General features: G+C 36.7%; 1 protein-coding gene across 2 annotated transcripts in view; it reads right to left on the bottom strand.

Moving 5' to 3' along the window:
• Cdh7 (cadherin 7) overlaps window positions 1-16,657 on the bottom strand; it is a 213,279-nt gene that overhangs the window by 22,729 nt on the left and 173,893 nt on the right. For both annotated transcript variants that reach the window (XM_038349211.1, XM_038349212.1), the window contains 3 exons: window positions 15,731-15,852; window positions 14,985-15,102; window positions 6,498-6,749 (listed from right to left, as the gene is read on the bottom strand). In XM_038349211.1, the coding sequence (XP_038205139.1) occupies window positions 6,498-6,749; window positions 14,985-15,102; window positions 15,731-15,852 (492 nt within the window). The remainder of the gene's footprint in view (window positions 1-6,497; window positions 6,750-14,984; window positions 15,103-15,730; window positions 15,853-16,657) is intronic.

Here is a 16,657-nt window from a genome sequence, read left to right as displayed (position 1 = left end):
TTGACCACATACTTGGTAACAAAGCAAACTTCCACAGTTACAAAAACATATTAGTAAACACCTGCATCTTATCAGATCACCATGGATTAAAATTAGAATTCAACAGCAATGCTACCCCCAGAAAGCCTACAGATTCATGGAAACTGAACAGTCAACTACTGCACCACACATGGGTTAAGGAAGAAATAAAGAAAGAAATTAAAGTCTTCCTTGAATTTAGTGAAAATAAAGACACAACATATTCAAACCTATTGGACACTATGAAAGCAGTGCTAAGAGGAAATTTCATAGCACTAAGTGCCTACTTAAAGAAAACAGAGAAAGCACTCATTGGAGACTTAACAGCACACCTGAAAGCTCTAGAAAAACAAGAAGCAGACTCACGTAGGAGGAGTAGAAGACTGAAGAAATTCAAACTGAGGGCTGAAATCAACAAAATAGAAACACAGAAAACAATCCAAAGAATTAATAAAACAAAAACCTGGTTTATGGAGAAAATCAACAAGATTTACAAATCACTATCCAAACTAATCAAATGGCAGAGAGAGAAGAAGCAAATTAATAAGATCAGAAATGAAAAGGGGGACAAAACCACAGACACAGAAGAAATCCAGAGAATCATTAGATCTTACTACAAAAGCCTGTATGCCACAAAAATGGAAAATGTAAAAGAAATGGACATTTTTTTAGATAAGTAACATATACCAAAATTAAACAAAGACCAGGTGAACAATCTAAATAGTCCTGTTAGTCGTGAAGAATTAGAAATGGTTATCAAAAACCTCCCTACCAAAAGAAGCCCAGGAGCAGATGGTTTCAATGTGGAAATCTACCAGAACTTCCAAGAAGACCTAATACCTATACTCCTTAAGATATTTCATAATATTGAAACAGAAGAATCATTGCCAAGTTCCTTTTATGAAGCTACAGGTACCCTGATACCTAAAGCACACAAAGACTCAACCAACAAAGATAATTACAGGCCAATCTCACTCATGAACATCGACACAAAAGTTCTCAATAAAATACTGGCAAACCAAATCCAAGAAAACATTAGAAAAATTATCCACTACGATCAAGTAGGCTTCATCCCAGAGATGCAGGCCTGGTTCAACATAAGGAAATGTATCAATATAATCCATCATATAAATAAACTGAAGAAAAAAAAACATATGATCATCTCATTAAATGCTGAAAAAGCATTTGACAAAATTCAACACCCCTTTATGATAAAGGTCTTGGAGAGATTAGGGATACAAGGGTCATTCCTAAATATAATAAAGACTATCTACAGCAAGCCTACAGCTAACATCAAATTAAATGGAGAGAAATTCAAGGCCATCCCACTAAATTCCAGAACACGACAAGGCTGTCCACTCTCTCCTTATCTCTTCAATATAGTGCTTGAAGTTCCAGCAATAGCAATAAGACAACACAAGGCGATCAAGGGGATTCGAATTGCAAAGGAAGAAGTTAAACTTTCGTTATTTGCAGATGATATGATAGTGTACATAAGCGACCCCAAAAACTCCACCAAAGAACTCCACCAGCTGATAAACTCCTTCAGTAATGTGGCAGGATACAAGATCAACTCCAAAAAATCAGTCCCCCTCCTATACACAAAGGATAAGGAAGCAGAGAGGGATATCAGAGAAGTATCACCTTTCATGATAGCCACAAATAGCATAAAATATCTTGGGGTAACTCTAACCAAGGAAGTGAAAGACCTATTTGACAAGAACTTTAAGTCTTTGAAAAAAGAATTTGAAGAGCATACCAGAAAATGGAAGGATCTCCCTTGCTCGTGGATTGGGAGGATCAACATAGTGAAAATGGCAATTCTACCAAAGGCAATCTTTAGATTCAATGCAATCCCCATCAAGGTCCCATCAAAATTCTTCACAGATCTTGAGAGGACAATAATCAACTTTATATGGAAAAACAAGAAATCAAAGATAGCTAAAACACTCTTATACAATAAGGGAACTTCTGGAGGCATTACCATCCCTGACTTCAAACTCTATTACAGAGCTACAGTATTGAAAACAGCTTGGAATAGGCATAAAAACAGAGAAGTCAACCAATGGAATTGAATAGAAGACCGGGAGCTTAACTCACAAACCTATGAACACCTGATTTTTGATAAAGGACCTAAAAGTACACAATGAAAGAAAGAGGGCATCTTCCACAAATGATGCTGACATAACTGGATGTCAACCTGTAGAAGAGTAAAATTAGATCCATATCTATCACCATGCACAAAACTCAAGTCCAAATGGATTAAAGACCTCAACATTAAGCTGAACACACTGAGCTTGATAGAGGAGAAAGTGGGAAGTACTCTACAACAAATGGGCACAGGAGACTGCTTCCTATGTATAACCCCAGCAGCACAGACATTAAGGACAATATTGAATAAATGGGACCTCCAGAAGCTGAGCAGCTTCTGTAATGCAAAGCACACTGTCACTAAGACAAAAAGGCTAACTGGGAAAAGATCTTCACCAACCCTACAACAGACAAAAGTCTGATCTCAAAAATATATAAGAAACTCAAGAGACTAGACTTTAAAATGCTAATTAACGCATTTAAAAAATGGGGCACTGAACTTAACAGAGAATTCACAACAGAAATTCAAATGGCCAAAAGACACTTAAGGTCATTCTCAATCTCCTTAGCAATCAGGGAAATGCAAATCCAAACAACTTTGAGATACCATCTAACACCTGTCAGAATGGATAAAATCATAAACACCAATGATAGCCTTTGCTGGAGAGGTTGTTGAGTAAGGGTTATACTCATTCATTGCTGGTGGGAATGCAAACTTGTGCAATCATTTTGGAAAACATTGTGGCAGTTTCTCAGGAAATTCAGGATCAACCTACTCCAGGACCCAGCAATTCCACTCTTGGGAATATACCCAAGAGATGCCCTATCATATTACAAAAGCATTTGTTCAACTATGTTCATTTCAGCATTATTTGTAATAGCCAGAACATGGAAACAACCTAGATAACCTTCGATGAAAGAATGGATGAAGAAGGCCAGGCGGTGGTGGTGCACGCCTTTAATCCCAGCACTCGGGAGGCAGAGGCATGCGGATCTCTGAGTTCGAGGCCAGCCTGGTCTACAAGAGCTAGCTCCAGGACAGGCTCTAGAAACTACAGGGAAACCCTGTCTCGAAAAACCAAAAAAAAAAAAAAAAAAAGAATGGATGAAGAAACTGTGTAATATATACATATTAGAGTACTACTCATCGATAAAAAACAATGACATGTTGAATTTTGCATGCAAATAGATGGAAATAGAAAACACTATTCGGAGTGAGGTAACCCAGACCCAAAAAGATGAACATGGTATGTACTCACTCATAATTGGTTTCTAGCCATAATAAAAGGACATCAAGCCTATAATTCGTGATCCTAGAGAAGATAAATAAGAAAGTGAAACCAAAGAAAAACATATAGTTATCTTCCTGGATATTAGAAGTATTCAAGATTGCTGGGCAAAAATTGGAAACTTGGGGGTGGGGTGGGATGGGGGCAAGAGGTGATGGGGAGAGAAAATTGTGAAGGGGAGGATGGTGAGAGCTTGGGTCAAAGGGATGGTTGGGATATAGGTAGGGTGGATATGGGAGCAGGGAAGTACATATCTTAATTAAGGGAGCTATTTTAGGGTTGGCAAAAGACTTGACCCTAGAGGAGTTCCCTGGTATCCAGGGAGGTGCCCCCAGTTAGTTCTTTGGGCAGCTGAGGAGAGGGAGCCAGAAAAGGCCAGATCCTATAGTCATACTGATGAAAATCTTGCATATCACCATAGAACCTTCATCTGGCGATGGGTGGAGATAGAGACAGAGCCCCACATTGGTGCACCGGACTGAGCTCCCAAGATCCAAATGAGGAGCAGAAGGAGGGAGAACATGAGCACGGAAGTCAGGATTGTGAGGGGTGTTCATACCCACTGAGATGATGGGGCTGATCTAATCAGAGCTCACCAAGGCCAGCTGGACTGAGACTGAATATGCACAGGATAAAACCAGACTCCCACCCGGCGGTGGTGGCGCATGCCTTTAATCCCAGTTCTTGGGAGGCAGAGGCAGGGGGATCTCTGTGAGTTTGAGACCAGCCTGGTCTACAAGAGGTAGCTCCAGGACAGGCTCTAAAGCTGCAGAGAAACACTGTCTCCTAAAACCAAAAATAAATAAATAAATAAATAAATAAATAAATAAATAAATAAATAAATGAAATAAAACCAGACTCCCTGAACATGGCGGACAACGAGGGCTGCTGAGAATACAAGGACAATGGCATGTGATTTGGATCCTACTACACCTACTGGCTTTGAGGGGGTCTAGCCTATTTGGATGCTCACCTTCCTAGACCTGGATGGAGGGGGGAAGGAACTTGGACTTCCCACATGGCAGAAAACCCTTACTGCTCTTTGAACAGGAAATGGAGGGGGAGTGGAGGGTGGAGGTAAATGTGAGGCAGGGAGGAGGTGGTAATTTTTAATAAATAAATAAATAAATAAAAAAAATAAGACATAGCTCATACTTGTGAAGATGTGGAGCAAGAGGAACACTTTTCTATTCCTGGTGGGAGAGACGACTTGTACAAACACTATGGAAATCAATATAATAGCTTATAAAAAATTGTGGAATTTATCTATTTCAAGTCCTGGTTATACCATTCTTGGGTTTATACCCAAACATACTCCATCCAACCACAAGGACACTTGCTTAACAATGTTAATTGCAGCTTTAATTATAAAAGCCAGAAATTAGAAAAAACAAGAAAAGATCATAAATAAAATGTGTTTCAATATATACAATGTATACAATAGAATATTATTCGACTTTTTAAAAAATGTACACCATGAAATTTGCAGGCAAATGAACAGAACTAGAAAAAAATTATACTGAGTGAGGTGACACAATCTCAGAAATACATATTTGTTATACAGTCACTTAAAAAGAGATGTTAAGCATTGAGTTAATAAAAAAACACAATCTATAGACCCAGGGAGGTTTGGCACAGAGAAGACAGTTAGAGGGGATACAGGATCTCCGTGAGTGAGGGAAATAGAATAGATTTTACAAGCAGAATAGAGGCAAGTGAAAATTGAGGGGATGACATCAGGGATGGTGGAGTTAAGGAACAGAATGTGGAATGATACCCAACATTGGGGGAAGGCATTTGAGGGTGTTGTGTTGAAGCCACATGCAGTGGAAAACTAGTACAGAATGTTTTAGAACTTTTATGAGACCCTGACTAGAAGTGGTTCTCTGACTCTTTTGCCTGCTCTTGGGACTCTTTTTCTATTGTTGAGTTGCCATGGTCAACTTTGATGCAATCATTTTTGCTTAGTCTTATGATGTATTATATTGTTACATTTTGTTATTTCTTAGAATTCTGTTCTTTTTGTTTTATCTATCGCTTCTTTGTTTCTGTTCATTTTTTTATTTTATGTCACAACTAAAGTTTCTCCTCTCCCCTTTTACAAATTTCTCACCCAATCCCCACCCCTATCTGATGGAGGAAGGTCATCTGTCTATGTGTTACTTTCATTGCTTAATAAAGAAACTGTGTTGGCCCTTTAATAGGATAGAAAATTAGGTAGGTGGAATAGACAGAACAGAATTCTGGGAGAAAGAAGGCAGACGCTTCAGGCAGTCACCATAGGCAGTCGCCATAGCTCTCCTGTCTGAGATGTACGCAGGTTAAGAATCTTCCTGGAAAGCCACCCCTGGTAGTGCTACACAGATTACTAAATATGGGTTAAAGCAAGATGTGAGAATTAGCCAATAAGAGGCTGAAACTAACCGACCAGGCAGTATTTAAAAGAATACAGTTTCTGTGTAATTATTGCCGGACATACACTAGCCAGGCGGCCAGGTGGCAGGTGGCAGGAAAGCATCCTGCAGCTCCTTCTACACCTATCCAGTTTATTTCCACTGTTTCTCTGCAGCTACAGGTCGGTATCCCTTGGATTTCTGCAAGCTATGATATATCAAGATGTAGCAAGATTAATCATCGCCTCTTCTATTAAGGCTGGATGAGTCAACCAATAGGAATAATGGGTCCCAAAATAGGCAACATATTCAGAAACAGTCCTTGCACCTACTCTTAGGAGTCCAACAAGAAGACCAAGCTACACAAATGTAATATATAGGCAGAGTGCCTATGTCCGTCCCATGCTCATAAAGACAGTTATCACATATATTCACTCATAGGTGGTTTTTAAACATAAAACAAAGAAAACCAGCCTAGAAACCACAATCCCAGAGAACTTAGACAACAATGAGGACACTAAGAGAGACTTACATAGCTCTAATCTACATGGGAAGTAGAAGAAGACAAAATCTCCTGAGTAAATTGGGAGCATGGGGACTTGGGGTAGGGTTGAAGAAGAGGAGAGAGGCAGGGAGGGAAGGAGAGAAAAATGTAGAACTCAATAAAAATCAATAAAAAAAAGAAAGGAACACAAAGAGTACTTACCGAATAGTGTCAGGACACAGGCCAGTATTGCTATCAAGGCCCCAGTGCTGAGGCCAGCTGGTAAAACATAAGCCTCTGCATTGCAGGTTTGTGCTACACCATCAGCATTACAGTCACAGACTCGAATGGTAAGGGTGTTGGTACTGCTTAGTGAAGGAGATCCACTGTCCACAATGAAAATTGGCAGATAGTAAACTGATTGTTCCTGCCTGCGGAAGCCATTTCTCCTGGTAAGTATTGAGGCTGTGTTGTCTAGGATTAAGAAAAAATGTATAATAAGCCTTAAAATGAACTTTATCGTCCCAAACTTAAAGTTAACCTTTTTATTTTGCTTTTTAATAGTAAGACAGATATAGCATATATATTTTTCAGCATCCGTCAACAAATCTCTTTGGACAGAGAGGTAAATTTCCTATGGAATTCATCTTCAGATATTCCTGATACACTACAAATAGCAAAGACACAGTCATAATGCAAAAGTAAATGTTTTATAAAATGGAACTTTTATATATTTTATATCTAAAATTTCAGACCATATACTCATAGAAATATTGGTAAAAGTTTTCAGTTAGTAGCCTCTCCTTTTTTATCATCATTTTGAGTTCATCCCTTGTTTGACAGGTTTCCATATTAGTCACAAACCCAGCCTTACAAAAAATAATAGAAGGAAAATCACAAACCAAGGAAGACAACATCACCCATAATAACACAAATCATCTGACAACCCAGAAGCCCTGAGAATGGAGTACAGGCCCCTCCAATTCCCTTAACATTTCTGGCCATTCAGCAGGGCATCTCCCTGCTACTGGCTTTCTCTATTTACCCCATCCCAGCTTGCCCCCAAGCACTCCTTTCCATCTGCAGGGTTCTTAGATCCACCACCATAGCCTGCTTCAGGGAGGAAAGCATCTGAGAGCCAGCTCCAGTGCTGAGGGGACCAAGAGAGTGCAGACCAAGAAAAACTCCCAAGTACAAAGTCAGCCACAGAAAAGATTGGATCATGATACAAAGTGTCTCCAGGCCATATTTGAAGTAAGAGATGCGCCAATCCAAGAATTCCTCCAACAAGCTGAAAAGCAAAATGATGACACCAGAATCCAGTGAACATACAACAGGAAGACTTGAACACCCTAATTCAGAAGATGTATAAAAATTGACTTTAACATAACATTATGAAAATGATAGAAGCTCTTTAAAGGGATGTGAAAAACTCCATTAAAGAAATGGGAGAGAAGACAAAGAAAAAGTTAGAATAAAATAATAAGTCCCTCAAAGATACACAAGAAAAGCAAGAAAAAGCAATCAAACAGATAAAGGAAACAATTCAAGACTTGAAGACCAAAATGAAGATAATAAAGAAACACAAACCGAGAGATGGCTGGATATGGAAAATCTGGGTAAATAAACAGGAACAACAGAGATAAGTATACCCAACAGAATACAAGAGATAGAAGAAAGAATCTCAGATGCGGAAGATACTATAGAGGAAATAAACTCACTGATCAAAGAAAACAGCAAATCCAACAAATTCATAAAACAAACATCCAAGAAATCTGGGACACCATGAAAAGAAAGACCAATGCTAAGAATAATAGGGTTGAAGCAAGAGAAGAAATTACAGCTCAAAGGTCCAGAAGATATATTCAACAATATTATAGAAGAAAACATTCCCAACCTAAAGATGGATATTCCTATGAAGGTACATGAAGCATACAGAACAACAAATAGATTGGATCAAAAAAATCCTTTCACCATATAATAATCAAAACACAAAACATACAGAATAAAGAAAGAATATTAAGAGCTGGAAAGGAAAAAGTTCAGGTAACATATAAAGGTAAACATATCAGAATTACACCTGACTTCTCTATGAAAACCATGAAAGCCAGAAGATCTTGGATAGATGTGCTGCAGAAACTAAGAAACCATGAATTCAAGACCAGACTACTATACCCAGCAAAGCTTGCATTCACCATCGATGGAGAAAAAAAGATATTCCAGGACAAAAAAAAACATATTTAAACAATACATAGCCACAAACCCAGCCTTACAGAAAGTACTAGAAGGAAAACCACAACCTGAAGGAAACCAACAACACCCAAATAACACAGCCATCTGACAACCCTCTATAAGCATAACTCAAAGAAGAGAAGCATATAAACACTACCACCAAAAACAAAAAATAATCTTAGTTAACAACCACTGGTCATAAATATCACTTAATATCAATGGACACAATTCACCTATAAAAAGACACAGGCTAAGAGATTGGGTGCGAAAACAGGATCCAACATTCTGCTGTTTACAAGAAACACACCTCAACCTCAAAGAAAGACACTACCTCAGAGTAAAGGGTTGGGGAAAGGTTTTTCAATCAAATGGACCTAAGAAAGAAGTGGGTGTGGCTATACTAATATCTAAAAAAAAATGTTTTCAAAATAAAATCAATCAGAAGAGATGAAGAAAGACACTTTATACTCATAACAGGAACAATTCATTAGGATGAAGTCTCAATCCTGAATATGTATGCCCCTAATATAAAAATACCCACATATGTAAAAGAAACATTACTAGAACTCAAAGCACATATCAAACCCCAAACATTAATAGTAGGAGATTTCAACACTCCTCCCTCACCAATAGACAGGTGAACCAGACAGAAACTTAACAGAGAAATAAGAGAACTAACAGATGTAATAAATCAAATGGACTGAACAGGCATTTATAGAAAATTCCACCCAAATGAAAAAAAAATATACTTTCTTCTCAGCATCTCATGGAACCTTCTTGAAAATTGATCACATACTTGGTAACAAAGAAAACACTACAGATACAAAAAAAAATAGTAACCACCTGTGTCTTAATGGATCACCATGGAATAAATTTAGAATTTAACAACAATTCTACCCCTATAAAGACTACAAACTCATGGAAACTTAACAGTCAACTAATGAACCACCCCTGGGTAAAAAAAAAGAAATAAAGAAAGAAATTAATGTCTTTCTTGAATTCAGTAAAAATAAAGAAACAACATACCCAAAACTATGAGACACTATGAAAGCAGTGCTAAGAGGAAAGTTCATAGCACTAAGTGCCTACATTAAAAAAAGGAGAAATCTCACATTAGAGGATAAACATCTAAACAGCACACCTGAAAGCTCTAGAAAAAAAAGAAGCAGACTCACCCAGGAGGAGTAGAAGACTGGAAATAATCAAACTGAGGGCTGAAATCAACAAAATAGTAATACAGAAAACAATCCAAAGAATCAATGAAACAAAGAGCTGGTTCCTTGAGAAAATCAACAAGATTGACAAACACCTATCCAAACTAATGAAAAGGCAGAGAGAGAACATGCAAAATAACAAGATCAGAAATTAAAAAGGGGACATAACAACAGACATAGAGGAAATTCAGAGAATCATTAGGTCTTACTACAAAAGCCTGTATGCCACAAAATTGGAAAATGTAAAAGAAATGGACTTGGTTTTAGATAAGTACCATAAACCAAAATTAAATCAAGACCAGGTGAACAATTTAAACAGACCTATAAGTCGCAAGGAAGCAGAAGCTTCATCAAACACCCCCCCCCCAAAAAAAGCTGAGGATCAGATGGTTTTAATGCAGAATTCTACTAGTACTTCCAAGAGGAGCTAGTACCTATACTCCATAATATGTTACACATAATAGAAACAGAAGAGTCATTGACAAACTCTTTTCATGAAGCTACAGTTACCCTAATAAAAAATGCACACAAAGACTCAACCAAATAAGAGAATTACAGACCAATCTCACTCATGAACATCAATGCAAAAATTGTCAATAGAAAACTGGCAAACTGAATCAAATAACACATCAAAAAATTATCCATTATAATCAAGTAGACTTCATCCCAGAGATGCAGGACTTGTTCAACATTCAAAAATCTATCAATGTACTCTATCATAAAAATAAACTGAAAGAAAAAAAATATGATCATTTCATTAGATGCTGAAAAGCATTTGACAAAAATCAACACCCCTTTATGATAAAGGTCTTGGAGGGATTAAGGAAACAAAGATCATACCCAAATATAATAAAAACATATACAGCAAACCAACAGTTAACATTAAATTAAATGGAGAGAAACTCAAAGCAATTCCACTAAACTCAGGAACAAGACAGGGCTGTTCATTCTCTCCATATCTCTTCAATATAGTGCTTGATGTTCTAGCAATAGTTATAAGAAAACATATGGAGGTCAAGGTGATTCAAATTGGAAAGGAAGAAGTCAAACTTATTTGCAGATGAAAAATTCTAACAAAGAATTCCTACAGCTGATAAATGCCTTCATTGATGTGGCAGGATACAAGATCAACTCCAAAGAATCAGTGGCCCTCCTATATACCAAGGATAAAGAAGTAGAGAGGGAAATCAGAGAAACATTAGCTTTCACAATAAGCACAAATAGTATAAAGTATCTTGGGCTAACATTAACCAAAGAAGTGAAAGATCTATTTGACAAGAACTTTAAGGCTGTGGAGAAAAAAACTGAAGAGGACACAAGAAAATGGAAGGATCTCCTATGTTCTTGAAATGATAAGATCAACAGAGTAAAAATAGCAATTCTACCAAAGACAATCTATAGATGCAATGCAATCCCCATTAAAATCCCAAGAAAATTCTTCACAGACCATGAGAGAACAATAACAACTCTATATTCAAAAACAAAAAAAAAAAAAACAGGATAGCCAAAAAAATTATATACAATAAGCGTACTTCCAGATGCATTAACTTCCCTGACATCAAACTCTATTACAGAACTGCAGTACTGAAAACAGCTTGGTACTGGCATAAAAACAGAGACATTGACCAATGAAATCTAATCAATGTCCCTAATATTAATCCACAAACCTATGAACACTTGATTTTCAACAAAGGAGCTACAATTATTATACAATGGAAGAAAGAAAGCTTCTTTAACAAATGGTGCTGGCATAACTGGATGTCAACCTGTAGAAGAATGAAAATTAATCCATATTTGTCACCATACACAAAACTCAAGTCCAAATGATTAAAGACCTCAATATAAATCTGAACACACTGAACCTGATAGAAGAGAAAGTGGGAAGTAGACTGCAACACAAGGTCACAGGAATCCACTTCCTATGTATAACTCCAGTAGCACAGACAATAAGAGCAGCATGAATAAATGGGACCTCCTATAACTGAGAAGATTCTGTAAAGCAAAGGACACTGTCATTAAGACAAACAGGGAGCCTACTAAATAGGAGATCTTCACCAACCCCACTTCAGACAAAGGTCTGATCTCCAAAATATATAAAGAACTCAAGAAACTAGACTTAAACATTCTAAATAACCCAATTAAAAAATGGGGAACTGAACTGAACAGAGAATTCTGAACAGAAAAATTTCAAATGCCAAAAGATTTTTAAGGTCATGTTCAACTTCCTTAGTGATCATGGAAATGCAAATCAAAACAACTTTGAGATACTATCTTACATCTGTCAGAATGATTAAAATCCAAAACACCAATGATAATCTATGCTGGAGAGGATGTGGAGTTGGGGAACGCCAATCCATTGTTGGTGGAATGCTAACTTATGCAACCACTTTGGAAATCAGTGCGGCGGTTTCTCAGGAAATTGGGAGTTAACCTACCTCAGGATCCAGCAATACCACTCTTGAGAATATACCCAAAAGATGCCCAATCATACTACAAAAGCATTTGTTCAACTATGTTCATAGCAACATTATTTGTAATAGCCAGAACCTGGAAATAACCTATATGCACCTCAATGGAAAAATAGAAAAAGAAAGTGTGGAACATATACACATTAGAAGACTACGCAGCAGTAAAAAACAATGGCATCTTGAATTTTGCATGCAAATGGGTGGAAATAGAAAACACTATTCTGAGTGAGATAATCCAGACCCAAAAAGATTAATATGGTATGCACTCACTCATTAGTGGACTCTAGCCATAAACAAAGGACATTGAGCCTATAGTTCACTATCCTAGAGAAGCTAAATAATAAGGTGAATCCCCCAAAAACATATATAGATCTTCCTGGAAATTGAAAGCAGTCAAGATCACTGGGCAAAAGCTGGGAGCATGGGCCTGGGAGGTGGGGGTCGGGTGGGGGAAAGGGGAAAGGAGAAGAGAGAAGGGAGAAGGGTTAGTAGTGGAGAGCTTAGGGGAGTGGGATAGTTGAGATGGAGGAAGGGCCAATATGGGAGCAGTGAAGAAGTTATCTTAATTAAGGGAGCCATTTTAGGGCTGGCAAGGGACTTGGCTCTAGAGGGGATGCTAGGTGTCCCGGGGGATGACTCCAGCTAGGTCCTTGGGCAGTAGAGTAGAGGGTGCCTGAATCTGTCTTGCTCTATAGTCACACTGATGAATATCTCAAATATCACCATATAACCTTCATCTGGCGATGGATGGAGATAGAGACAGAGACCCACAAAGGAGCACTGGACTGAGCTCTCAAGGTCCAGTTGAGGAACAGAAGCAGGGAGAAGATGAACAAGGAAGTCAGGACTGTGAGTTGTTGGTCCACTCACTGAGACAGTGTGGCTAATTTATTGGGAGCTCACCAAAGCCAGCTGGAATGGGATTGAATAAGCATGTGATCAAACCGTACTCTCTGGAAGAGGCTGACAATGGGGACTGACTGAGAAGCCACTGGAATTTATTTCTAGTGCATGTACTGGCTTTGAAGGACACTAGTCTATTTGGATGCAAAGCTTCCTAGGCCTGGGTATAGGGGCAGGGCCTTGGACTTCCCACAGTTTAGGGTACCCTACCCTCTCTTACGACTAGAGGGAGAGGGAAGAGGGTGAGTGGGAGAGCAGGAGGTAAAAGGGAGGAGGGGAGGAAGTGGAAATTTTGAATGGTATTATTTACAAAGCAATAAAAATAAAAAAATCTACATATAGATTATTTGATTCATGTCAATGTTGATATTAAACATTATTATAAAGTTAGAGAAAAGATTCATACAGTTGTTTACTAGTAGTCTAGCATGACAGATACAAAAATCCTTGAAACACTAACAGAGAAGCATATACACAGAAACAATAACACACACGGAGACAAACACACACAGACACACACACACTGAATTTAGAATCACAAGCCAAATACTGAGCATGTGAAAAAATAATGCCATGATCAAGAAAGTATTGCAGAGTTTATGATACTCTGTATTTGCTCTTTGAATGTGGAAGATAACATGAATGATTTCTACCTATTCTTTTCCTGTCCTTCAAGGTATAGCCTGGAGAGATCTATACTTGTGCCATGGGAATATTTTCATCTATGTGACAGTATGGCTGCCCCATTAATCCAGTTTTTATTTCTTGTGCACTCAGTATAGAAATATTGATGCTATTGGACTGTGGCACATCAGGGACATATTTATCGTCTTCTTGTGAAGGTCATATATTTCCTTATCTGCATCTGTGTAAGATGACTCCAAGAAATAAGAGTGAACATTTCCAACAATGATTAATCAGAGAGTTTGGGATTACCCACCCAGAGAATGCTCTTCTTTTATATTACTAAAGGGACAGCATAGTGTTCTTATTAAGTTGAGAATGGGATCAGGAAAAAACTGTTACTTTCAGATTGAATTTTCCTGGCCAAGATTACAGTTTTTGCGTTAAAGTTGTAGCCTCAGCCAAAAGACTTCCTAAATTTCAACTGAAAGTTTGTCTGTTCCAATAAGTCATATTGCCTCTATTTTAAAACTAAAACCTGAATCATATGAAAACCTGTATAATCTAAAAGAGTAAATTGTCATGTTTATTTTAGAAGTTCTTATAATTATTAATATATTGTAAGCAAAACTGAAATCTGCTTACTGGTACTTGTAAAGTGTCCCTTGAATAACACTTATGACTTCATGGGAGGAACTATCTTTAAAGCAACTTAAAGGAAATTCAATTTTACATAAGAGGGAGTAATATTCTATTATTATTTACTGTTTTATTTTTGTTTAATATTTTATTATTAGATTTTTCATGTATAACATTTATTTTCAAGTTATAAAATAATTGATGTTATTGAGGATGTTATGTGAATGTTGGATTTACATTGAAATTATTATTATTATTATTATTATTATTATTATTGTTGTTGTTGTTGTTATTCCTGAGGTCTTGAGTTGTGTTGTGTCAACAGAGTTCAGTCCTTACTAAGAATCTTAGCAGGCCTTCAATGTAAGAGCTTGATATATAAATGGGAGGGAATTATACAGGAGACAGTCAAGAGAATTATACCTAACTTTTTGAATTTGGCTTTATGTCTCTATTGATTTATATAGGAGCTTCGGGTCCATAACAGCAAACACCTGGATAGAAATTATTCAAGGAACTCATTGCTTTTTAATCCATATCTTTGTTGCTTTTTCCCATTATAAGCATCTTTAAGAAGGAAATGAGACTTCTTTAGAAACAAATGCTTGCAACTACACATCTTGCCTTACCTTTGTTATCTTTCAAAGAAAAGTTGAGGTTATTTATTGTATCTGTTGTTAAGCTGAAGTAAAAGTGGTGCCCATCAGATGGCTCATCTTTGTCTACAGCACTGATTTTCTGGATAACCTGGGTAGAGAGAATGTAATAGAGAAAGGCGTACTGCTGCGCTCTGATGAGAGTTCTACAGCAGGACATAAGAATTTTTACACCTTATTGTAATGTCATTCCATTCAGTAAGTTTAGGCAGTAGATCAGGTGTACAAAATTACACTCAATTTAAAATAGGCTCTGGAAAAAAATCATGTCCTTTTCATAATGCATTTTCATACTTACTTTTTTTAACCTCACAAACAAGCTGCTACAACTGTTTATACATCCCAGTAAACATCACAAGACTCTGAGCAATATGGTGGACAAACCAAAGCCACTTTGAACTGCACTTTATTCTTAGTCAAGGTTTTATTCACAGCTGTGGTATTTAACATAAGTGGAAACAGCTCAATCAAACTTAATAAGTTTTATTTCTTCTTAAAGAAATCCAAGCATTTAAACACACAACTGGGTTAGTTTTTACAATATTTTCTTTCCTCAGGATAACTGAGGAATTTTCAAAATCAAATTAAAACAGAATTTGAAAGTTGTTTTAATATTAGTTCATGCTAGACATCAAAGTACTGGGGTACTTCAAAGGTATGACTCCTGAATGCTTTTAAAGAAACTCCAAACAAAAAGGAAGTTGATTCGAACCTCTCACCTGCCCTGGCTGAGCATTTTCACAGACAGTGGTTTCATAGTCCATGGCAAACTCAGGGGCATTGTCATTAATGTCCAATATAGTGATGGCCACATAGCCTCTGCCAACCTGGGATGGATTCTCTGGTCAATAAAAAAAATCTAATTAATTCTGATAGAATACTCATCATACTCTTGTTATTTTATTCAAGAAACATGAAAAACAAACAAAAAATGAAAATTTTCTTTTTCAAAAGTATAATCTCAAATAAAAATTCTATTCGTAACACTATATTATCTAAATAAAACCACATATAATCTGACCCTTATAGACTCATTAAGTTATATAGATAAACATTTAAACATACATTTTTGTGGCTTTATATAATACAAAATTGTGAGGTATCTATATTTATGTATTCCACATAAATATATGGATATATACATAAGCATGTTTATACAAAACACATAAATATGTTTTAATATATACATATGTTTGTATCTATATATTTGTGTATGTGTGTCAAGTTCCTGATAAGAAAATAACTGAATAAAGAATAGTGAATCATGCAATTCAACTCAATGATGCCATAGTTCATATTTATGTTAGTGTTAGCAAATTACATACACATGCATTTTCTTTGACTATTTATTTTAGTAATATAAATATATTTTCTTCTAAATTACTTTATTCATATGCTAAATTAGTTATTAGAGCATTCCTATCAATGTGTATTGGGTAGAGATGAACTAATTTCACAGCACAATGAAGGCAGTAATATTAAGGATGTAAACATAAAACAAGCTTCAGAGAGCAATTCACATCCATGAGCTTTTACATTTCTATGTTTTGAATTAGCTATGTAAAAATCATCACAAGAAATTAGTAAATCTGTATTTTACAGCTTACTGATTTTGGAATTTCTGGAGTTTGTTTAACTTAAACAAG

The sequence above is a fragment of the Arvicola amphibius genome, chromosome 12 (genome assembly GCF_903992535.2).
Source record: "Arvicola amphibius chromosome 12, mArvAmp1.2, whole genome shotgun sequence".
Lineage (NCBI taxonomy): Eukaryota > Metazoa > Chordata > Mammalia > Rodentia > Cricetidae > Arvicola > Arvicola amphibius.
The sequence above is the reverse complement of the archived record's forward strand: the minus strand, read 5'-3'. Positions and strand labels throughout refer to the sequence as shown.